The 20,297-nt window shown below is 30.8% G+C and overlaps 1 protein-coding gene across 1 annotated transcript; it reads left to right on the top strand.

Moving 5' to 3' along the window:
* The first annotated feature begins 3,392 nt into the window (after positions 1-3,392).
* LOC125865397 (G-type lectin S-receptor-like serine/threonine-protein kinase B120) lies at positions 3,393-7,256 on the top strand. The gene is made up of 8 exons (XM_049545591.1): positions 3,393-3,934; positions 4,771-5,501; positions 5,581-5,691; positions 5,778-5,992; positions 6,085-6,295; positions 6,382-6,619; positions 6,725-6,872; positions 6,951-7,256. The coding sequence occupies exons 1-8, from the start codon at positions 3,393-3,395 to the stop codon at positions 7,254-7,256; spliced, it is 2,502 nt and encodes an 833-aa protein (XP_049401548.1).
* Positions 7,257-20,297: the final 13,041 nt, after the last annotated feature.

Here is a 20,297-nt window from a genome sequence, read left to right as displayed (position 1 = left end):
AAATATATTTAAATATTATATGTTAGGTTTTTTATCCTAATTTATATGGCATTGATAGAATTTAAAGTGTCAAAAAATTGTTAATTATTGTAATAAATAATATGGAGTATTTAAGTCATTTATAGTATAGTAATTAATATATAATATGTAGTATTTAAGTGGAAGGTGGTGGGGTCCACTTATATAGTTTGATAAATATATTGGATATTAGTAGTGATTTATAGTATAGTAATTAATAATATATAATATGTAGTATTTAAGTGGAAGGTGGTGGGGCCCACTTATATATTTTATAAATATATTGGACATTAGTAGTAATCTTATTGGAACATTGGTAGTCATTCCTAGACTCTTCTATAATATAATAATAACAAAACATGTGTTACATCACTGTTTTGTCATCAATTCATAACCACAAGCATTGTACCAATATAATACTACTCATATTTCACACAACACACGTTTCATGAGCCTTGTAATTAGGAGTGACAAACGGGTGACTCAAATATTTGATTCACTTGAATTTAATATACACAAAAAATAGGTTAATTATAATTTAGAAAATATGTTCCCTTTTTGATTGAATGGTGAAATTCTTTCATCGCGATTTACTTTCTTTGGAGAATGAGAAGGATGACATGTCCTTGATTTATATCAATTTTGGCAAATACAGATAAAATTAAACAAGTTGTCAATGTTGCTGTTTCTTTTTAAAAAGGGTTTGTACGATGTTTCAAATTTAAGCTTATTAACAAATATTTATTCAACTGAACTTTAGATATATGCGATTTATGTAGCTAAATTTGTAAATTTAATATACTACGAATAATAATGTGACTTAAATTGTAATCTCAAAATCAACTATTTGTGCGCTTACCCTAATGTCTTCTCCTTTGAAAAGACGAATCTAAGTAATTTATGTTTCTGGATTTTGAATACTTCTTACAATTTGGGCTAAGTCATTGAATTATGTTAAATCCCTAATTTTTATTGTTTGCTCCTTTAAGAATAATAAATTTAAACTGAAGTTACGAGTAAAAAAACAATAAGCTGACAATATATATAATGAGTTAAACGCCCTTTTAGGTAAAAAAGAATGTTTGGAACTGGCTAGACATATAGAAATTTTCGTGCAAGGCAACGATAGTTGGCCCTCTATCATTTTCTATCTGGTAGACTTGGTAAAAGGGCAAATTATAAAAAATATATGATGCTCATTTCTTATAAAACTTACCCTTCTTATCTTTAATTTCTATCTTTTGACTTGATATAAATAAATCGTTAGTAATAGTTATGAGGTTTCTTTCTAATAAAAATTCTACCAATAAGATACCTACATTCTTATGTTAAAAGAAAATTCAAATCCAAAGGATATTTTTTTTAAACAAACTTCTTCTTAGAAATCATGTAATGCATGCAACAAATCATATAGTCAATCGAGCATAATCTAATGTGAACACAAAAACATAACTTGACATAGAATTTTGTGTAGATCAACATCTTCAGCCAATCAACTTCAAGAAAATAAAATTAAAAGTATGAAAATAAATGTCATTTTCAGAACATAATTAATTTATCAACAGCAAGTCATATGATATTCAATATGAACTCTAGTTTTTGACTAACAAATTGTGTAGAAAAAAAGAAACTAAAAACACAATCATTCCAAGTTGCTAGTAGATTATTTTGTAAGAATAATTATGAGCAAAAAAAAAAAAAAAGGAAGATTAAGACTAAAGTTAACGGCGTTTCCACTGATTATAATATCACGTTAGAATATATACAACTATTAGAAAATATATACTAGCAATTAGCCTAACAATTTTAGTTACAAGTTACTAGGTAAATTATAAATTTATTCCATGCATTTTTTAAAGTGGAAGTCGAATTCATTGAAAACACCGAGATGAGTCTATTTACAAAATCCGAGAGAGATTGATGTGATTTGAACTATATTTTAGAGTAAATTCAGATATGAGATCGACCTTAGCTTAAAACATCTTGCAACGATAATTTTATACCAGGGGTAAATCACACCATACTTCAACTTGTCTTCTTTTGAAACTTTTAAACGTTGAATCAATAGACTTAAGCTCCTGAATTTGCTTTCGCTCAATAAAGTAAATATTTAACAATTTTTTTTATATCTTAAAATACAAATAAGGTAAAATAATAAAAGAAAACCTCATCATTAGTATAATCTAGAAAATATTTTCTTCCCAAAATTCAGAATAACTAGATATCAAATCTTCTATATTTAAATAACTCTTTAATTAATTTTCTTTTTTTAGACGAATTTATATCGTTAGATAAAGCGTCTCTATCTAATCATTATTTGTTCAATGGGGAAGGACGGTAGGCGAAAAAAAAAGGTTCAATTATGTGCAACGCATTTTATTTTATTTTTACGAAAATTGAAATTAACACGTGGTCATCTATTTTTGTCTGCAAGATCGTTTTAAGAATAATAATACTAGTTGACCCCTTTTTATTTTTTCTTTGGTTAAAATAGTACTAGTTGATATTAAAGTGCATAAAATCTGTCTCTCTTCTTGACCTGATGACTCATCTTTCATATTAACTTCTATATACCAATAATATATAAAAAAGTTACTATTTTATATAATCAGATAATTAAATTCATTTTATAGATGGTCATTCAATTTTAATTTTAAAGTACTATTAAAAGTCAACAAGTTATTCTTTGTAACAATAAAAAAGTCACAATTTCAACGAATGTTATTACGAAGAAAAAAAAAAAGAAACGTCTTATATTATACTTACATAAAAAGCCAATTATCTTACAAAATCAAGTTTTTTAGTATGTTGTTGTGATTTTAAATTTTCGTTCATTTCCCAAGAAAAAATAATTTAGTAACAATCTTTGATACTTAAACAACGTTGAATAATCTTTTTATATTACAAAAAAAAAAAGAAGACTTTCGGGTGCAATAAAATAAAAACCACACAATCTTTAAAAAAAAAAAAATCTTTCAGATCACTTAAAAGATAATTACAAGCAAAAATTCACAAGTAAAAGTGTACTACAATTAACCTTAAAAAAAATGGCAACTAACGTCTTAAATCACATGTTAAAATATGGTTAATTTTATTTATTTATACGATCTATTTTAATATAATTTGTTTTTAATAAATTCCAAAAGTGCACTTGTAGGGTATAAGGAAAGTTGGTCATCAAGATTTTTCAACTACATACAAAATCTCATTTTGTTTTTGCCAAGTCAATCTTTCTCTAGGCTTTTTCATTAAATTCATACATAGCCTACCAAAATTAGCCATCAAATATTTCTTCTTTCTTCTATGCTACAATATATTTTTTTTTCCTTCTTCTTTCAATCACAATTTTTTTCTTTTAATTTTGCAATCTTGAAATGGCTAGTTGTATCATTATTTCCAACTGGTACATTTTCTTGTTTAGTGTTTTTTATATCAACTTACTATGTTGTACTTGTACATCTAAAATTAGTCAAGGGGAAATTTTAAGAGATGGTGATATGTTAATTTCTCCAAAAAGGAAATTTAATTTGGGATTTTTTAGTCCAAATGTTTCTAATAATCAAAGGTTTGTTGGTATATGGTATGTTGATGGTCCAAAAAATTCATTTGTTTGGATTGCAAACAGAGATAAACCAATTTTTGATAAAAATGGTGTTTTTACTATTGAGAAAAATGGGAATTTAGTGGTGAAAAATGGTCGTGGCGATTTAATGTGGACGAATAATGTTACTGCTATGAATAATAATTGTACAGCACATCTTTCTGATAATGGAAATCTTAGGATGTTTAATGCTAATAACAAGGAGTTGTGGCAGAGTTTTCAGCATCCTACAGATACATTTTTACCAGAAATGAGATTTTATTTGGATGAAGTTTTGAGGTCATGGACTAGTGAAAGTGATCCTTCACCTGGACGGTATGTAATCTTGTATCGTGTGATCATCTTATCTGAAATCTTTTATATACTTAATTTTGTTTTGTACATGCCCCCTCACGTTTGGTATGAATTTTTTATATAATGTGTGGTGGTGAGACTCTCTGATAGCATGTTGCGTTTGTTACATCTCATTTAAAAGCTTAATTGAGAATGTGCTTTTTTATTTTACGTAATTATGTTTTGAACACAACCCCTCACGTGTTTGACTCGTGGAAGTTGAAAGACATAATGGTTGTTGGTCAGTCAAGGACTATTTGATTTCATTATGACGATTCAATGTTAATGACCTCATTCAATATTTTTTTTTTGATCCTTCACTATCGTGGGCTGGATGGATAGCTAGTAGTTGTGAGTAGCAGTCCCCTTTTTATAGATTAAAGGTGATGATTTTTTGATATTGGGTGGTAGGGAGACTCGAGCCTACGAACTTTGCTTGCCCTGATATGGTAATGCATTTGTGACATCTTATCGAAAAGATTAAGTTGAAAACATGTTTTTCTTTACTTAATTTTGTTTTTAACACGATCCCTCACGGTTTCTTGAATCTTTGATATTGGGTGATAGTGAGACTCGAAACCTAAGAACTCTACTTGCACTGATATGGTAATGCATATCCAAAAGATTAAGTTGAAAACATGTGTTTCATAACTTACTTTTGTTTTTAACACGACCTCTCACGTGCTTCTTGAATCCTTGATATTGGATGGCAGTGAGATTCGAACCTAAGAACTATGTCTGTTCGGATACAATGTTGCATTTGTGACATCCCAAAGTCAAAGAGCATATTTTTATTTACTTAATTACGTTTCCAACAGGTACTCATTAGGAGTAAATACTCGCGGATCACCACAAATTGTGATCTTGGATGGAGAGAAGAGACGTTGGCGGAGTGGATATTGGGATGGACGCATATTCACAGGAGTTACAGATATGAAGCCCGAGTATCTACATGGTTTCAAGCTTTACAATGAAGGAGATAAGCTATACTTCACTTACACTGTTGCAGATTCTTCTGATTTGGTGAGGTTCCATATTAGTCCAACCGGATACGAGCTGGAACAAAGGTGGGATAAAGATAACGAAAACTGGAGTATAATACAGTCTCATCCATCAGGTGATTGTGACTTGTATAACTTATGTGGGAATTTTGCGAAATGTGATGTCACATATTTGAAAAAATGCATTTGTTTAGTTGGATTTGTACCGAAAAATTTGGGGCAGTGGAATGCCAGGAACTGGTCAGAAGGGTGTGTTAGGAGGAAAGAACTGGAATGCAGAGGAAATAACAGTGTCTTGAAGAGTGTTAGTGGAAAGAAAGACGGATTCTTTGAGATTGAGAAAATCAAGTTGCCGGATTTTGCTGATACTGCATATTTACAAAATATCGATGAGTGTCGAAGCATGTGCCTTGAAAATTGTTCATGTACTGCTTATGCTTTTGTTAGCGGAATCAATTGCATGATGTGGACTGGAGATTTAGTCGATATGCAGCAGTTTCAGGAAGGCGGAAACACTCTCTATGTTCGCCTTGCTGATTCTGAATTTGGTAAAAATGTGTACTAACTTTTCTGTTGGTATTCATATAATCATTTTAGATGTTCTTATTACAAACTTTCTTGAAACAGCTGGAAGCAACAAGACAGTCAAAATTGTGGTAATATCCGTTATGGTAGCCGGGGCTTTTCTTGTTTGTATGGTAGTTTTTCTACTATGCAAGTACAAAGCCAAAACGCGAGGTAAGATTTCAGAAAGGCTGGTGTTTTACGACAGTCATTTGTTGTTATGCAATATACCTATATCTTCTTCAATGTCCCATTTTCAGTGTCCAATAGGATCAACCAAATGGAGACAAGCGATCCAACTAGGAGTGGAGAGTTTTCTATGAACACATCAGGAGCAGGAGACTTGAGTATTGAAGGGCATCAAGGAAGTGGTTCAGAACTTATATTCTTCAGTTTCAGCGGTGTAGCAGCAGCTACCGACAACTTTTCTAACGAAAACAAGCTGGGACAAGGTGGATTTGGCCCTGTCTACAAGGTTGGTTTCCATTCAATTGACAAGCGTGTCTTACTTTTATAGAGAAGTATGACATTATTGTGTTAAACTAACGTCGATGTTTGTTTATTTAGGGAAAACTACTATGTGGCGTAGAAATTGCAGTGAAGAGACTTTCAAGAAAGTCAGGACAAGGTGTGGAGGAATTCAAGAATGAGATCAAGCTAATCGCCAAATTACAACATAGAAATCTTGTTAGACTGATGGGATGCTGCATTGAAGGAGAAGAAAAGATGCTTCTTTACGAGTACATGGCAAACAGAAGTTTAGATTCATTTCTATTTGGTTAGTACTCTAAATATGCTACAAATTATTTCATCGATAGAGAGATTGATCACTTACAATTATTTTGGTTGATAAATTTTTGACAGATCCTGTTAAGCAAGCTCAATTAGACTGGAGGAAACGCTTCAACATTATTGAAGGGATTGCACGAGGGCTATTGTATCTCCATAGAGATTCGCGACTCAGAATAATCCATAGGGATTTAAAGGCTAGTAACATTTTGCTAGATGAAGAGATGAACCCGAAAATTTCAGACTTTGGTATGGCTAGGATATTTGGTGGAAATGAAAATGAAGCAAATACAAATAGAGTAGTTGGGACATAGTGAGTATCATTTGATTTTTATACCTTTAAGAGTGAGTACCTTTTAACTTGCTCAAAGAACTAACTCCATCAACGCGTTTCTTTTTTTGTTTTTACTTAAATCAGCGGATATATGGCTCCTGAATATGCAATGGAAGGCTTGTTCTCAGGAAAATCTGATGTTTATAGCTTTGGTGTACTATTACTGGAGATCATCTGTGGACGGAGGAACACAAGTTTTCGTTCAAATGAACACTCTGGCATTATTGGTTATGTATGTCCAATAACTACTTCTCAATATCTGTTGTGAAGTTAAATCTTTTAACAACAATTCTACGTTTTTTCTTTTTAGGCATGGCAGAAGTGGGATGAAGGTACACCAATGGACTTAGTAGACCGTTCTATTTGGGACGAGTGTCAATATGATGAAGCATTGAGATGTATACAGTTAGCACTAATTTGTGTACAAGACATGGCAGTTCACAGACCGAGCATATCATCCATCGTGTTAATGTTGGAGACGGACAATATACGATTGCCCTTGCCTAGGCAACCTACATATACCTCAATGAGAAAACATGAAGATGCAGAAACATGGAATGAGAAGCAGGATTTTTCTGCAAACAATGTCACAATTAGTGTTATAGTTGGTAGATGATATCTACTCACTATTTTGCTGAAATGTTAGTGATTTTAGGTGTGTTCGGTATGAAAGGAATATGTTTTGAACAATCGAACATGAGAAAATATGATATCAAACACACCTTTTGTGTTATTTAGTTATAGACTTAGTAAACATGTCTATAATACATGGCTCAAGACTTTCTGAGATTTGATTGTAATGAATCACAGCTTTCAATCAGAATTATGAATCATAATGCTAGTTATTATATTATGCTAGCTATTGGGTCACTTGTGTCAGATCATCCAAAAATACATTACTTTTGAATATTCAACACGTACCTACCCTCACAACATTTTTTAAGGAGTCCGAACAACATAACTTATCAACTGTCACATTATAACTAGTAAATTTGTCTGTATTTTGCGCGATCATTAAAATTTAACTTAGGAAACAACTTCATCTCTAAACTTCTTCAAAAGAGAAACAACATAGTAATAATTTCTTGGCATATTTATTTCAAGAATAAAACATGACATTGATACATATCAACCTCTTTTTATCAAACAAAATATATCAGTATTAGGAAGTAAAGAAAATTATTAAATTGTAAATCCTACTATTTTATTATTGAAATATATATTACGATTTTTTCGTTACATCTGAATTGTTTTGGATTGAGCCTCGTTTTGCCTATTTTTTTTTTAGATCCTAACTAACAATTTTTTTCTTCAATAAAATTTTATAAGAAATTTGACAAAAAACAAATGTCATTTACCCCTAAATCAATGATACATAATAAATATTGATTAACGATACACATAAATCAATATTAACAAAAATTATAAAGAGACTCACATAATTACTTTGACTAGGTTTAACAACAATTTGCGGTCATCGATAGCATCATGGCTTGTCCAAATACTTATACTAATTTCAAAAGAAATAAACATTGAATATTTTAAAAGATCCTTTTATTGCGTCTCTATTTAAAGATATATCAATCTATTTATAATTCATCTAAACTATTTTTTTTTGTTTCAATTTATAATGATCAACTAATATGAGACGGAGATGGTTGACAACCTTCCCCTCCCTTGGAAAAAGCCCTTCTAAATTCAATCCATTCTTTGCCTTTTTAAACCCATATTATGTTGGGACTTAGAACTTCGATATTTTAAATCCTCCTATGAAATCATTATTGAATGAGTGATTTATTTTGGAACTTTCATAGAACTGCATATTTCCCCTAAAAATAGAGTAATTACTTAGTATTAATAATTTATATATATATATATATATATATATATATATATAAGTAAGACAATTATTATGAAAAAAATATAATAAAGGAGATAAGTATAACATCATAAACCACGAAAGATGGATAGTGTTACAAAATCAAATATGGAAGGAGGTCTTTGAAAGTACCGGTAACTATTTTATGAGAAGTATAATCATTTCATAGAAAAATTAGATTAAGGTGAAAAATCTTAAGTTGTTAAAAGAGAGCACACTTTTATTTATTTAATTATGTTTTATAATTAATACGCTTTCTCACATACAAGTTTGAATTTTTTTCATCACCTAAACATGTGACGCTTTTTGAAATTAAAATCACTACTTTTCCACAGAATTTCTCATTGGATATTGTTCAGTCGCTATCCCTCAAATATTTTGATTGAGAATTGGTGAGAAAAGAAAAATAATAATGTTTTCATAAGGAAAAAAATAGGGAATTTCCCACAAGTTTAATCAAAATTTGTTTTCTACCATGCATTTTTCTAATGATGAACTGATTTGGTAAAAATGAGTTGAAAACTTATATTCTATAGCATAAATTTTTCACTAATTTCTGATGAGTTAGGAGCAAAAGAATAAAAAATTCCAAAAGGGCAACAAAATTGTTTTTAGAACCAAAAGGGCAATTTTGAAACGATTGAATTAACGTCGTCTAAATTAGGGTGGGCGCCGCAAGGCGCTAAATTCCATGTGCCTTACCAGGCTCAGCCGCCTTGCAAGGCGCAGGAAAATCAGCGCCTTCCTGCGAATTAAAATAAAACAAAATTTGTAATACTTGCGTCGATTGGTTGGATAAGCAGCAAAAATGATTATATTACTAATTAATTCCAATTAATTAAGGTTGGATAGTTAATCTTCACCCCTAATAAATGATTAACCTCCCCAGTTATGGACTTAGTAGGTCTAGGACCTAGGTATATATGAACATGAAACATAATAATGTAGAACAAATGAGAATATATATGGTCCATAAAACATAAATATCCATTGAGTATTAATTAGCAACATACACGGTTTTGTTGCTAAATAACAAAATCTGTCACTAATTCTATTTAATTAGTTATGATTTAGCTATAGATTATCAAATAATTTTATTAACTACGAGTCATTTGACGGTAGATTAGTGACAAAGTTGATCGGTAAATTTTTTTTATTGAACTTTTAGTTCTTATAACACTAAACAATACTGGAACTAAAAGTTCAATTAAAAAACCATTACCTATGAACTTTGTCACTAATCTATCGTCAAAATTGGTTCTATAATCAATTTTGTTGCCTTTTTGAAATTTTTGATAAACTTTTTTGCCCTTTCGACTTCGGACTCAATTTCTGATAGTACAAACTTTTTTTTTTACTAATGGACTATGTTGAAACTTAACTTATGTCTTTGTCTGATCCCATGTTGAAATATTATTCCATCTACAAAGAAGAGAAATTACCACACATTTGGTACTACCTTAGCCAATTACAAACATATGAAGAGACAACTAGCTTGGCCACAAAAAACAACATAGTCCTATTTGTGTGTATTTAACTGGACCACAATGCAATACGTAGGATTTGTGTTAGGAGGAATTTTGAGCGTGAAAATATTTAAACACTAATTTTGAGATGTAAGCTAAACATATTGATGCAAGGTAACATATTGTTGGAACTTCTTTTTATATGAGATGTATTATTTGAATCACTATATATACTTTCAACAAAAACTATACTTTAATTTCCATTTGATATCTATTTAACACCTAAACCAATTGGCTTTGTGGATGACTTTATATATTATCAATCAAATAGCTTTACATACTTCCATGACTAGTAGAAAACTATAATAGAAGTTTGCTATTGAGCTATAGTTGGAATTAGCCATCTTTCACTATTTTCTTTTAAGTTTTTTTTACTGGAAAAATGATACCTTGCTATGTTTAAAAATATTTTAAACTTTATAATATATTATTATTTTTGGACCATTTTACTTGTTATGTTTTTCTTTGCTTGTCTATGAATAAAATATATTGATATATGTATCACAAATTAAAGTAAATTACAGTTGAAAAAACAAAACGATCGTATTCTCTCTAAGGAGATTAAAACTCACTGCGACATGAGTTACACTGATCCAACAGTAGATATCTTGAGTCTTGACTCACCCCTTTCAAAATATAACATGAGATTAACAACATCGTATAATTTGAACAACTCTAAATTGTTGAAGAGTTCAAAACTCGACCTACCTAAAAAACACCTTCTTTCAATATAAAATTACTCTTATATAGTGAATTAGTTAAGGGTTCACAATATTTTTCTTTGTCCAGGAAGAGACAAATCAAAAGGGGTAGTTGGGATATTTTATAAGAATAAATCAAAATAATTTTAAAAACTTTGAAATAGTTGATTAACCAAGAAAGGAGTTCAGTGAATTATGTACGATTTTTAGATAACTAAAGTTAGACCAACATGATATTTTGAACTGTGTGATGGGAGAAGAATAAAGTGACATTTCTCAATGCCTTCAAATTGTTGGTTGTTAATTTTTTTTTCATTTTTATTTGTCAATTTTGAATGTTGTAGAAATAAAAATAATTTTAAAAAATAAATAATTACTGCTAAGTGTGAACTATATAAAAATTATATTTAATTTCTTGATATGTTAAAAGTCACAAATAAAAATCAAAATCTATTTTAAAAATTACGAATAAGTAAAAGTGAATGAAAGGAAGTACTTGTTAGTGTCGGTAAGACGATGTGCCTACCTAAAGTATTGTTTCTTCCTGTTCATTTTATTTATCATGATTACTAAAAATAATTGATCCTAAATACTTATTATTTTTAAAAATTAAGATAGATTTAAGTATTTCTAACATTTTTACGTTTTTGCTCTAATATATGTGAGGAGAGATTAATGTTGTTAAAGAAAAATAATTAAAAATTTTAAATTAAAAAAAAATATTATTTTATTTATTCTGGCAGTAGACCCAACTTGAATGGAACTTGTATAAACATTACCTTTGAAACCTATACGTGTGTGATGTGACCATAATAGTTAGGTTGTTAAAATTCCGGAGAAATTTATACGGAGTTGGCGTATTCAGAAATTGAGAAAATGAATATATTATTATGAAAAAAATATTTAAAATCTAAATTTGATTGATTTAAGTTTTCATCACTGAATTCGTTACATTTTTAAAATTAAGATCCCAAATTAAAAGAAGACTCATATATATATATATATATATATGAAATTATATACTTATTTTAGATATAAATTTTATTGATTTGATTTTTAGATTCTTATTAGTGAAAATTTGTCACATTTTAACAGTATAAAAACTTACCCTGCTAAAAAAAATTAAATATTTCCAATGTGACAAATTTAAGGATTTTGAAAGATTAAGCAAATCAAAATTATTCTAAAATTAAGAAAATCGACAAAGTCCTTCAATTTTTTTACGAAAATCAAGTAATCTCGTCGATTTTGATGTTGATTTTTATGTCCAAATAAAATAAGATTCAATTTAATTTGTGGATATTAATAGCTAGAGATAGTATTGCAGAGTTTGGGCCACCACCCCTACCTCGAAGTTGTGCCCACCACAAATGTGAGGTAAGTAATTGCGCTCGTCGATTCGATTCGATTTTGAAATTTATCAATTTAATTTGTTGATTATCAATTTATAGACATTTTAAATTGTTATACAATGATTAAAATATTAATTTATTGATTATTGATCATTATAATATTGGTCTAACTTTCATAACCAACATAATCTATTAAACCAAATAATCATTGAAGATCACTTAGAATCAAGGTGACAAACCAAATGAATCAAGTACATGAGTTGATAGATTGCATCTTGCTCAAAAGCAAACACTAATACATTGTAAAATAATTGAGAGTTTGAGACAACCAAAAATAAAAGTATGAAACTAAACCCTAAGTCAAAGACTTTATATATCGAATGATAAATATAATTTATTAATTTACTATCAGGTTATGGTTAACCTACTAAGAAAAAATCTTAAACCGTTAAAAATTGATAATTAAAAAAATAAAAACTGTTATCTAAACTACTAAACCAATAATTCATTATCAATAAATAAATAACTTTTTTTTCAATTTGTATTATTCAGTTCGATTGCAAACAATCCTACCTTTTTTTAGCAAGAACTCTCAATCGTTCGTATTCTATATCTATGAGCTACTTCACTGAGACGATGGTCGAGTTTTACTGCTTTGATAGAAGCATGTTACAGAGATTAACCATTGCATACTAGGGCGAAGCTAGGTAGATTTGACATGTTCAAATCTTTTTGTTAAAAAAATATATAATTTATTTATCGTAGGCTTACTTTAGTATTTTTTGAACCACTTCACTAAAAGTATGGTCGTCACTAACACGTGATACTTATGTGCAAAAAATTGTTGTAAATATGTCTCACACTTGTCCTCTATGTTGACATTCTTTTATTTTACTTATTTCTTCATTCAGTAATTAAAGAAAGACAGAAATAAAAAAAGTTCTTGAACTGTAAAATAATGAAAGATGAAATTGGAAAATTTTCTGATGATCTTATTGCCTTCATTGCTCCTCTATTTATACAAGTTTAGGATAACAAAAAATAAAAGAAAGAAAACATTTTCCTATACAGGTGTCTAAAGGTTATTGCTTAGGAAAATAACAACGTAACGTAATTGTACTAGTTCTAATCCTATTTATACAGCTGTAAGGGAATTTAATCAGATGACCAAGATATGGCCAGTACATTATTCTCTTTATTTCCTACAAAACTCACACGTGTTGAGGCAAATTATTTGTGCCATTTTGAATTGTTTCTTTCATCCCCTTCACTATTTCAGGTGAAATAATTTCCTGAGAAACACCATTTTCAACACCCCCTTCAAGTTGGAGGGGATTGAAGAGAGGCCCGACTTGCTAATAATGGTGTGATGCGAGGGCCCAGAAAGAGGTTTGGTAAAAAGATCGGCCAGTTGAGAAGTAGCCGGAACGTATGACAAAGAAATGAGACCTGCAAGAAATTGTTGTCGGACAAAGTAGCAATCAAGCTCCACATCTTTGGTTCTCTCATGAAAAATTGAAATTCGAGCTATGTGAATGGTTGCTTGGCTATTAGAATGAATCGGAATTGAAAGTTTCGACGGAGAACCCAAATCAACAAGAAGGCGGTTAAGTCAGGTTAATTCAGCAACAACCCGACGCATAGATCGATATTCAGCTTCTGCTGAAGAGAGGGAAACAAAAGTTTGTTTCTTCGATTCCCATGAAATTGGAGAACTACCAAGGGTAATAAAAAATCCACTAACAGATCTTCGTGAGTCAATGCAAGAACCTCAATCAGCATCTCAAAAAACAATCAATTTAAGCGAAGGATCAGCTCGCAAAAATAGTCCTTGATTGGGATTAGCTCGAATATATCGAAGAACTCTTATAGCAGCTGAATAATGAGGTAATCTCGATTTTGCATAAATTGCGACAAATACTGCACTGAATATGAAATATCAGGACAATTGTGAGTAAGGTAATTAATTTAGCTCACCTATGAGCCTTCGATAGCAAGTAGGATATGTTGACAAATCTCCTACATCAGCCCCTAATTTCTATGCAGGGTCAAGAGGAGATGGCACAAGAGGGAGATGAGAACAATCGTATTTTGATAAAAGCTCTAAAGTGTATTTGCGTTGAATGATGATCATCCCATGTGATTCTCTCAAAATTTCCAATCCTAGAAAAAAATGTAAGTCCCCTAAATCTTTGATTTTGAATTCATCATCAAGAAATGATTCAACTCCGAGACATTGTTTCCTGTAAGAATTATGTCGTCAACATACACTGCGACAATTGAAATAGAATCTCCATCTTTCTTAAAAAATAATGAGTAGTCATTAAGAGAGGAAATGAACCCTTTATAGTTGAGGGCAGTGGTGAGCTTAGCATACCATTGATGAGAAGATTGTCGAAGTCCATAAAGTGATTTTTTAAGCTTGCAAACATGAGCTGAACTAGGAGAAGGCATACCAGGGGGAAACTTCATGTAAACTTTCTCTTGAAGATCACCATGCAAAAAATCATTATTAACAACTAATTGAGAGATTGCTCAACCTTCTCTCACTGCAATAGCTAAACTACACCTAATGGTAGTCATCCTAACTACGGGAGAAAAAGTTTCATTAAAATCACTCCTTCTTGTTGGATGTCACCCCTAACAACCAATCTCGCCTTTAGTCGTTCAAGACTCCCATCAAATTTTTGCTTGACTTTATAAATCCACTTGCAAGGAAGGACTTTCATCCCTTTTGGCAACAACACCACATCCCAAGTTTTGTTAGCTTCCAAAGCTTCAAATTTAGATGCCATAGCTTGCTGCCAGCCTAGGTGCTGAGCAGCTTATGCAAAGCTAGTAGGTTCACAAATGGTAGAAATAGAGTTGACAACCTGTTGATTTGTGGAGGATAAAACTGAAAAAGGATAAATGACATGACTAATATGGGAAGTAAAATAAAAGGTTGTAAGATTAGTCAAAAACACTGCATTGCACATATAGTCATTCAAATAAGAAGGCTTCCTGTGATCCCTTGTGAATCTTCTTGGAGGAGCAAGATTAGGAGTTAGTAAAGGGGGTGAAATAACATCATGAATAGACGTAGAACCACTAGGAATCTGATTAGCAGATTGTGGTTTGATGCAATCAAGAGGGACTATACTAGCTTCTTTTAAATCTGCAGGAAAATATTGATTAGAAAAATCAGATGAAATAACTGGGCTAGGTGTTGGGAAAATATCAGAAGTATGTTGGGAATCAGGACTAGAAAATATAGGTGATGAATTAGGAGACTGAAGAGGAGTAACAAATGGAAACATAGACTCACAAAAATGAACATCTCTTGAAACCATAATCTTTTTGAAAAGTAAATTGAAGAGTTTAAAACCTTTTTGACCATAAGGATATCCTATAAAAATACAAGTATTAACAATTGGGTCAAATTTGAATCTATGATGTGACAGGGTGGAGGCATAACAAAGACAACCAAAACTTTTTAGAGAATGATAAGAAGGTGAATGTCCAAACAGAAGATCATAAGGAGTCTTACCTCGTAAAACTCTTGAAGGAAATCTGTTGATGAGAAATGTGGCAGTCAAAAGACATTCACCCCAAAAATTAATAGGAGGACCTGATTGAAATAAAGGAGCTCGAAAGTTTCTAAAAGATGTCGATGTTTTCTCTCAACTACTCCATTTTGTTGGGGGTAGCTACACAAGAAGTTTGGTGAATAATCCCTTTAGAATTGAGAAAAGCAGTTGCAACTTCACTTTTTCCTAACTCAAGAGCATTATCAGACCTTATTGTTTTCACAGAGGTATTGAGTTTTTTTTTGTCATGGCTAAAAAATATTGTAACATAGGAAAGGCATTGCTCTTAGTTTTCAGAAGATAGGTCCAAGTGGCTCTGCTAAAGTCATCCACTATTGTCAAAAATAATTATATCCATTATAAGTAGTGGATTTGTAAGACCCCCAATATCTATGTGAATTAAATCAAAATAGCTTTTGTTTTGATAATATTGATGGGAAAAGGAAGTTTGGATTGTCTTGCCAATGGACACACAACAAAAGAATATTAAAATTCAAAACTAAAATAGTTGATATTTTTCATTGCAGAAATGGGCAAATACCCTAGAAGATTGTGCCAAAGCTTTACATCTGATTCATTCGTGATGAACATAACTAGAAACAGGAACTATAGTAGAAGATAGTGCACTAGTTGCACTATTCTTGAAAGTTTGCTTTGAAGGGAAATTTGTAGATTCGAGCTGGTACAATCCATCTCTAACTTCACCACGAACTATTCGGCTCTGCACTGAAGGGCCCTGTAAAATACATCCAGTAGAAGAAAAGATTAAGAGATATTTCAGTTGTGTAGACAACTTGTGAACAGACAATAAATTAATCTTGAAAAAAGGGACATAAAGGATATTATGTATAAGTGGCTTTGACCTTAGTAGAATTGGGTAAATTGATATTGATAGGAGCAGGTAATGGTCTAAGATTCATGAACATAGAAATTTCAAAAGAAAGATGTTCAGTATCCCTTGAATCTAAGATCCAGTGAATAGAATTAAGGGCTATAAGGCAGGAGATAGGTTGATGTGAACCTTTACCAGCATAATTAGCTGTAACATCTGAAGATAGTGCACTTAGTTGAGGAGATGAACCAACTGAGAGAACTGATCCTGAGAGAGCTGATTAATTCCAGAGCTAGTTTTTATAGGAAAATGGTTATCCCCCCCATTTTCTGCAGAAGTAAAAGTAGCATTTCTCCTTAGAGTCCCCTGTCCCTTTCTTGTCTTAACGAATTTGAAATCAATTGGGAAGCCAATGACTCTTTAGCATTTGTCCACTGTATGACCAAGCTTCTTACAAAATGAACAAATTGTAGTATTCTTCTTTCCCTTTTCCTTACCTTTATATTGTGATGGACTGTTAAGACCAGAAGCCAAGAAAGAGGCTAAGTTTCCTGGGAACTGAGAGTTGATAAAAGCTTTCATTTGTTGCTCATCTTGCATAAGAAGAGAATAAGCAAGGCTAACAGAGGAAAGATGATTAATCATCAACATGTTACTCCTAGCAGGGGAATAAGTATCATTCAAACCCATCAAAAACTGTATCAACCTTTTATCTTTGAGGGACTTAGCAGACTTGAATTACCCTCACAAGTGCAGATACAAGAGTAACAATTTTTGACATTCAAAATATCAAGTTCATCCCACAAGCTCTTAATCTTTGTATAATATGTTGCTATGTGATTAGCCCCTTGTTCTAAGTCACTTAATTCCTTTTGCAGGTGATATAACTTGGCCTCATTGGGCTGACCAAACCTGTCCTCAAGATCCTGCCATAATCTTGAGCAGATTTCGAGTAGATGACAGACTCAGCTATCTCTTTAGAAAGGGAATTCAGTAACCATGAGGTTACCATATCGTTATATCTGTTCCAAAGAGGATAGTTGGGAGATGTAGAAAAAGGAGCTTTGCAGCCTCCATCAATAAAGCCTAACTTATTCTTGGTTAAAAGAACAATTAGTATGGACCTTTTCCAACCAGCATAACCTCTACCCTCAAATTTGGAATTCACAACTGACATTCCAGGAAAATCTGAAGGGTGAAGGTATAGGGTTGCTGGATCCATAGAAGAGGATCCAGCCCCCTGGAATGATGGAGTAACAATAGTGTTGTCCATAGAAGAAGAATCTTCTTGCTCTGATACCATAAAGAAAGACAGAAATAAAAAAGTTCTTGAACTGTAAAATAATAAAAGATGAAATTGGGAAATTTTCTGATGATCTTATTGCCTTCATTGCTTCTCTATTTATACAAGTCTAGGATTACAAAGAATAAAAGAAAGAAAACATTTTCCTATACAGGTGTTTAAAGGTTATTGCTTAGGAAAATAACAACCTGACGTAATTATACTAGTTCTAATTCTATATATACAGTTGTAAGGGAATTTAATCAGATGGCCAAGATATTGCCAGCACATTATTCTCTTTGTTTCCTACTGAACTCACACGTGTCCAAATAATTTGATTTTGGAGGCAAATTATTTGTGCCATTTTGAATTGTTTCTTTCATCTCCTTCACTATTTCAGGAGAAATAATTTCCTGAGAAACACCATTTTCAACAGTAATCAATATTATTTTTAGATTCAATTAATTATTAACAATATTCACTCTAAAAGTAAAACATCATTATAAAAAAAATATTTATAGGAATTGAATCATAAATTCTATGATAAATATACTTATTGGATGATCCTTAATTATCATAAATAAAATTCCTCCGTTCTAAACAAAAAAAAAAACAATTTTTAGTAATTTCTTACGAAATAACTACTTCCAAAAAAGATGAGAGGGAGTTGCTCGGATGGTAAGCACCCATCACTTCCAACCCAAAGGTTGCGAGTTCGAGTCACCAAGGGAGCAAAAAGGGGTGGGAGCTCCTAGGAAGGGTAAAAAATTAAAAAATTAAAAACTACTTCCAAAAAATTTCAAAAAGAAAACCGCAATATTAGTTGATCTTGGAAGGGAATTCAACTCCTTTCCAATGGAAGTCGATAAAACTCGACCTCATGGAGGCTGGTATCATTGATGAAAAAGAATTATTTTTGACCAAATCGAGATATTTATTAAAAAAATAAATATAAATACCGACCTCATTAGATCAACTTCTTTAGAAAAAATAATTATAATAATCAACTTTTGGAAATCAATAAATAATTAATCTTAGATAATTTCATATTATTGTAAATTTGTATAGGTGAAATTTAATCATAGTTGGATGTATATTTGAATTCTTTTATACCTTAAAAAATTAAATGTCAATGTAGGGTCTACCTAAAATAGTCTGATTTTTTAACCACTATTTTTCGTCCTTTTTTGGAATAGCACTAAAGAATTTATTACAGAAAATCAAAAAGATATTTAACTAGCCACACCATGACCATAATAAAATCATATAATAAAAATTAATTATTGTTTCAAACATACAACTTTATCTCAATGATAAATATTCATACCATAGCTATTAATAAATTGCAAGAAATTACTGCGACGCTCTTTCAAATTCAATAATCATGACAATTATGAAGAAATAAAATTGGGCTTGAATTTTGTAGATCAAGGAGTGAAAAATGTTGCAAATCAAAGTTCGATTTTGGTGGAATGATCAATGAAAACATTTCTAGTTTATTTGTTAGAATTTTAAGTGAGCTCCAAAAGTTTAAAAAAAATACAAAATACTCCCAATCACATATAAAATTTTTCAAGAATCTTCCAATACCTTAACGTACACTTATTATGTTATATGTAGCTATTATTATAAATAGAGGGTTCCAATTGTTATTCCATCAAACAAAATACTCTACAAAATATTTATAAGAAATTATCTTTCATGGCAAGTATTACTAGAGCTTTCTCCCCTTCACAATTATATCTATGCCAAATTGGAAGCAAAGGAAGTATTCAAGTTTCATGCAGAAGCTCTAACACATGGGATGTTCAAGAAGATCTTTTTAAAGAAACTTCTCATCTTCAAACGAGCTACTATTACGTAAGATTTTAACTTTTATAAATTGACAATATAAAATAATTTTACCCTATCATATTAGCTTTTTAAAAACTTATATAAATTGCAATCATACATTGAAATATATTATCTGTGTATATAAGTTAAAAGATTGAAGTAAGTTGAGACATAACATTTCTCAAACCTTTTCCTCCAAAATTTATGATTTTAAGTTGTTTCAAAATATGAATTTTTGTAATAGAATCTAAAAATATTATAAACGTGTGAATATGAAGAAGCCAATTAGGAGATGAAAGAATATCTTTTTGTATCATGGTTGTCTTTTCTATCATATTTTTCTAGCCATTCACATAGCATCATTAAATGATACAAATTCTCAAAAAAAATTCATAACACGCACGGTATATATATATATATAAACCTATTTATACGGTGTAATTTCCAATAAAGGAGTGTCAATATCATACCGTTGCACTATTAGGTTAAATCAATCATGTAATTAAGTAGAAAACAAATTATAAAGCAAGTCTGCAAAGTTCAAAGATTTGGCACAATATCGCAAAGTAACCGCCCAATCAGAAATTCTTTTGATAACCTTACTACTAAATAGTATTTTCCCTTTTTTTTTTATACTAAGAAAATACTTACTAATGCAGGATGGATTCAATAGTACCAAATTT

This window comes from Solanum stenotomum, chromosome 5 (genome assembly GCF_019186545.1).
Source record: "Solanum stenotomum isolate F172 chromosome 5, ASM1918654v1, whole genome shotgun sequence".
In the NCBI taxonomy this organism is placed as follows: Eukaryota; Viridiplantae; Streptophyta; class Magnoliopsida; order Solanales; family Solanaceae; genus Solanum; species Solanum stenotomum.
This window is presented reverse-complemented; position numbering and strand designations above follow the sequence as displayed.

Coding starts and splice junctions, on each gene's coding strand:
- LOC125865397 (XM_049545591.1), top strand. CDS start 3,393: ATGGCTAGTTGTATCATTATTTCCAACTGGTACATTTTCTTGTTTAGT. Junction 5,502..5,580: donor CCTTGCTGATTCTGAATTTG/GTAAAAATGTGT, acceptor TTCTTGAAACAG/CTGGAAGCAACAAGACAGTC. Junction 5,993..6,084: donor GATTTGGCCCTGTCTACAAG/GTTGGTTTCCAT, acceptor TTGTTTATTTAG/GGAAAACTACTATGTGGCGT.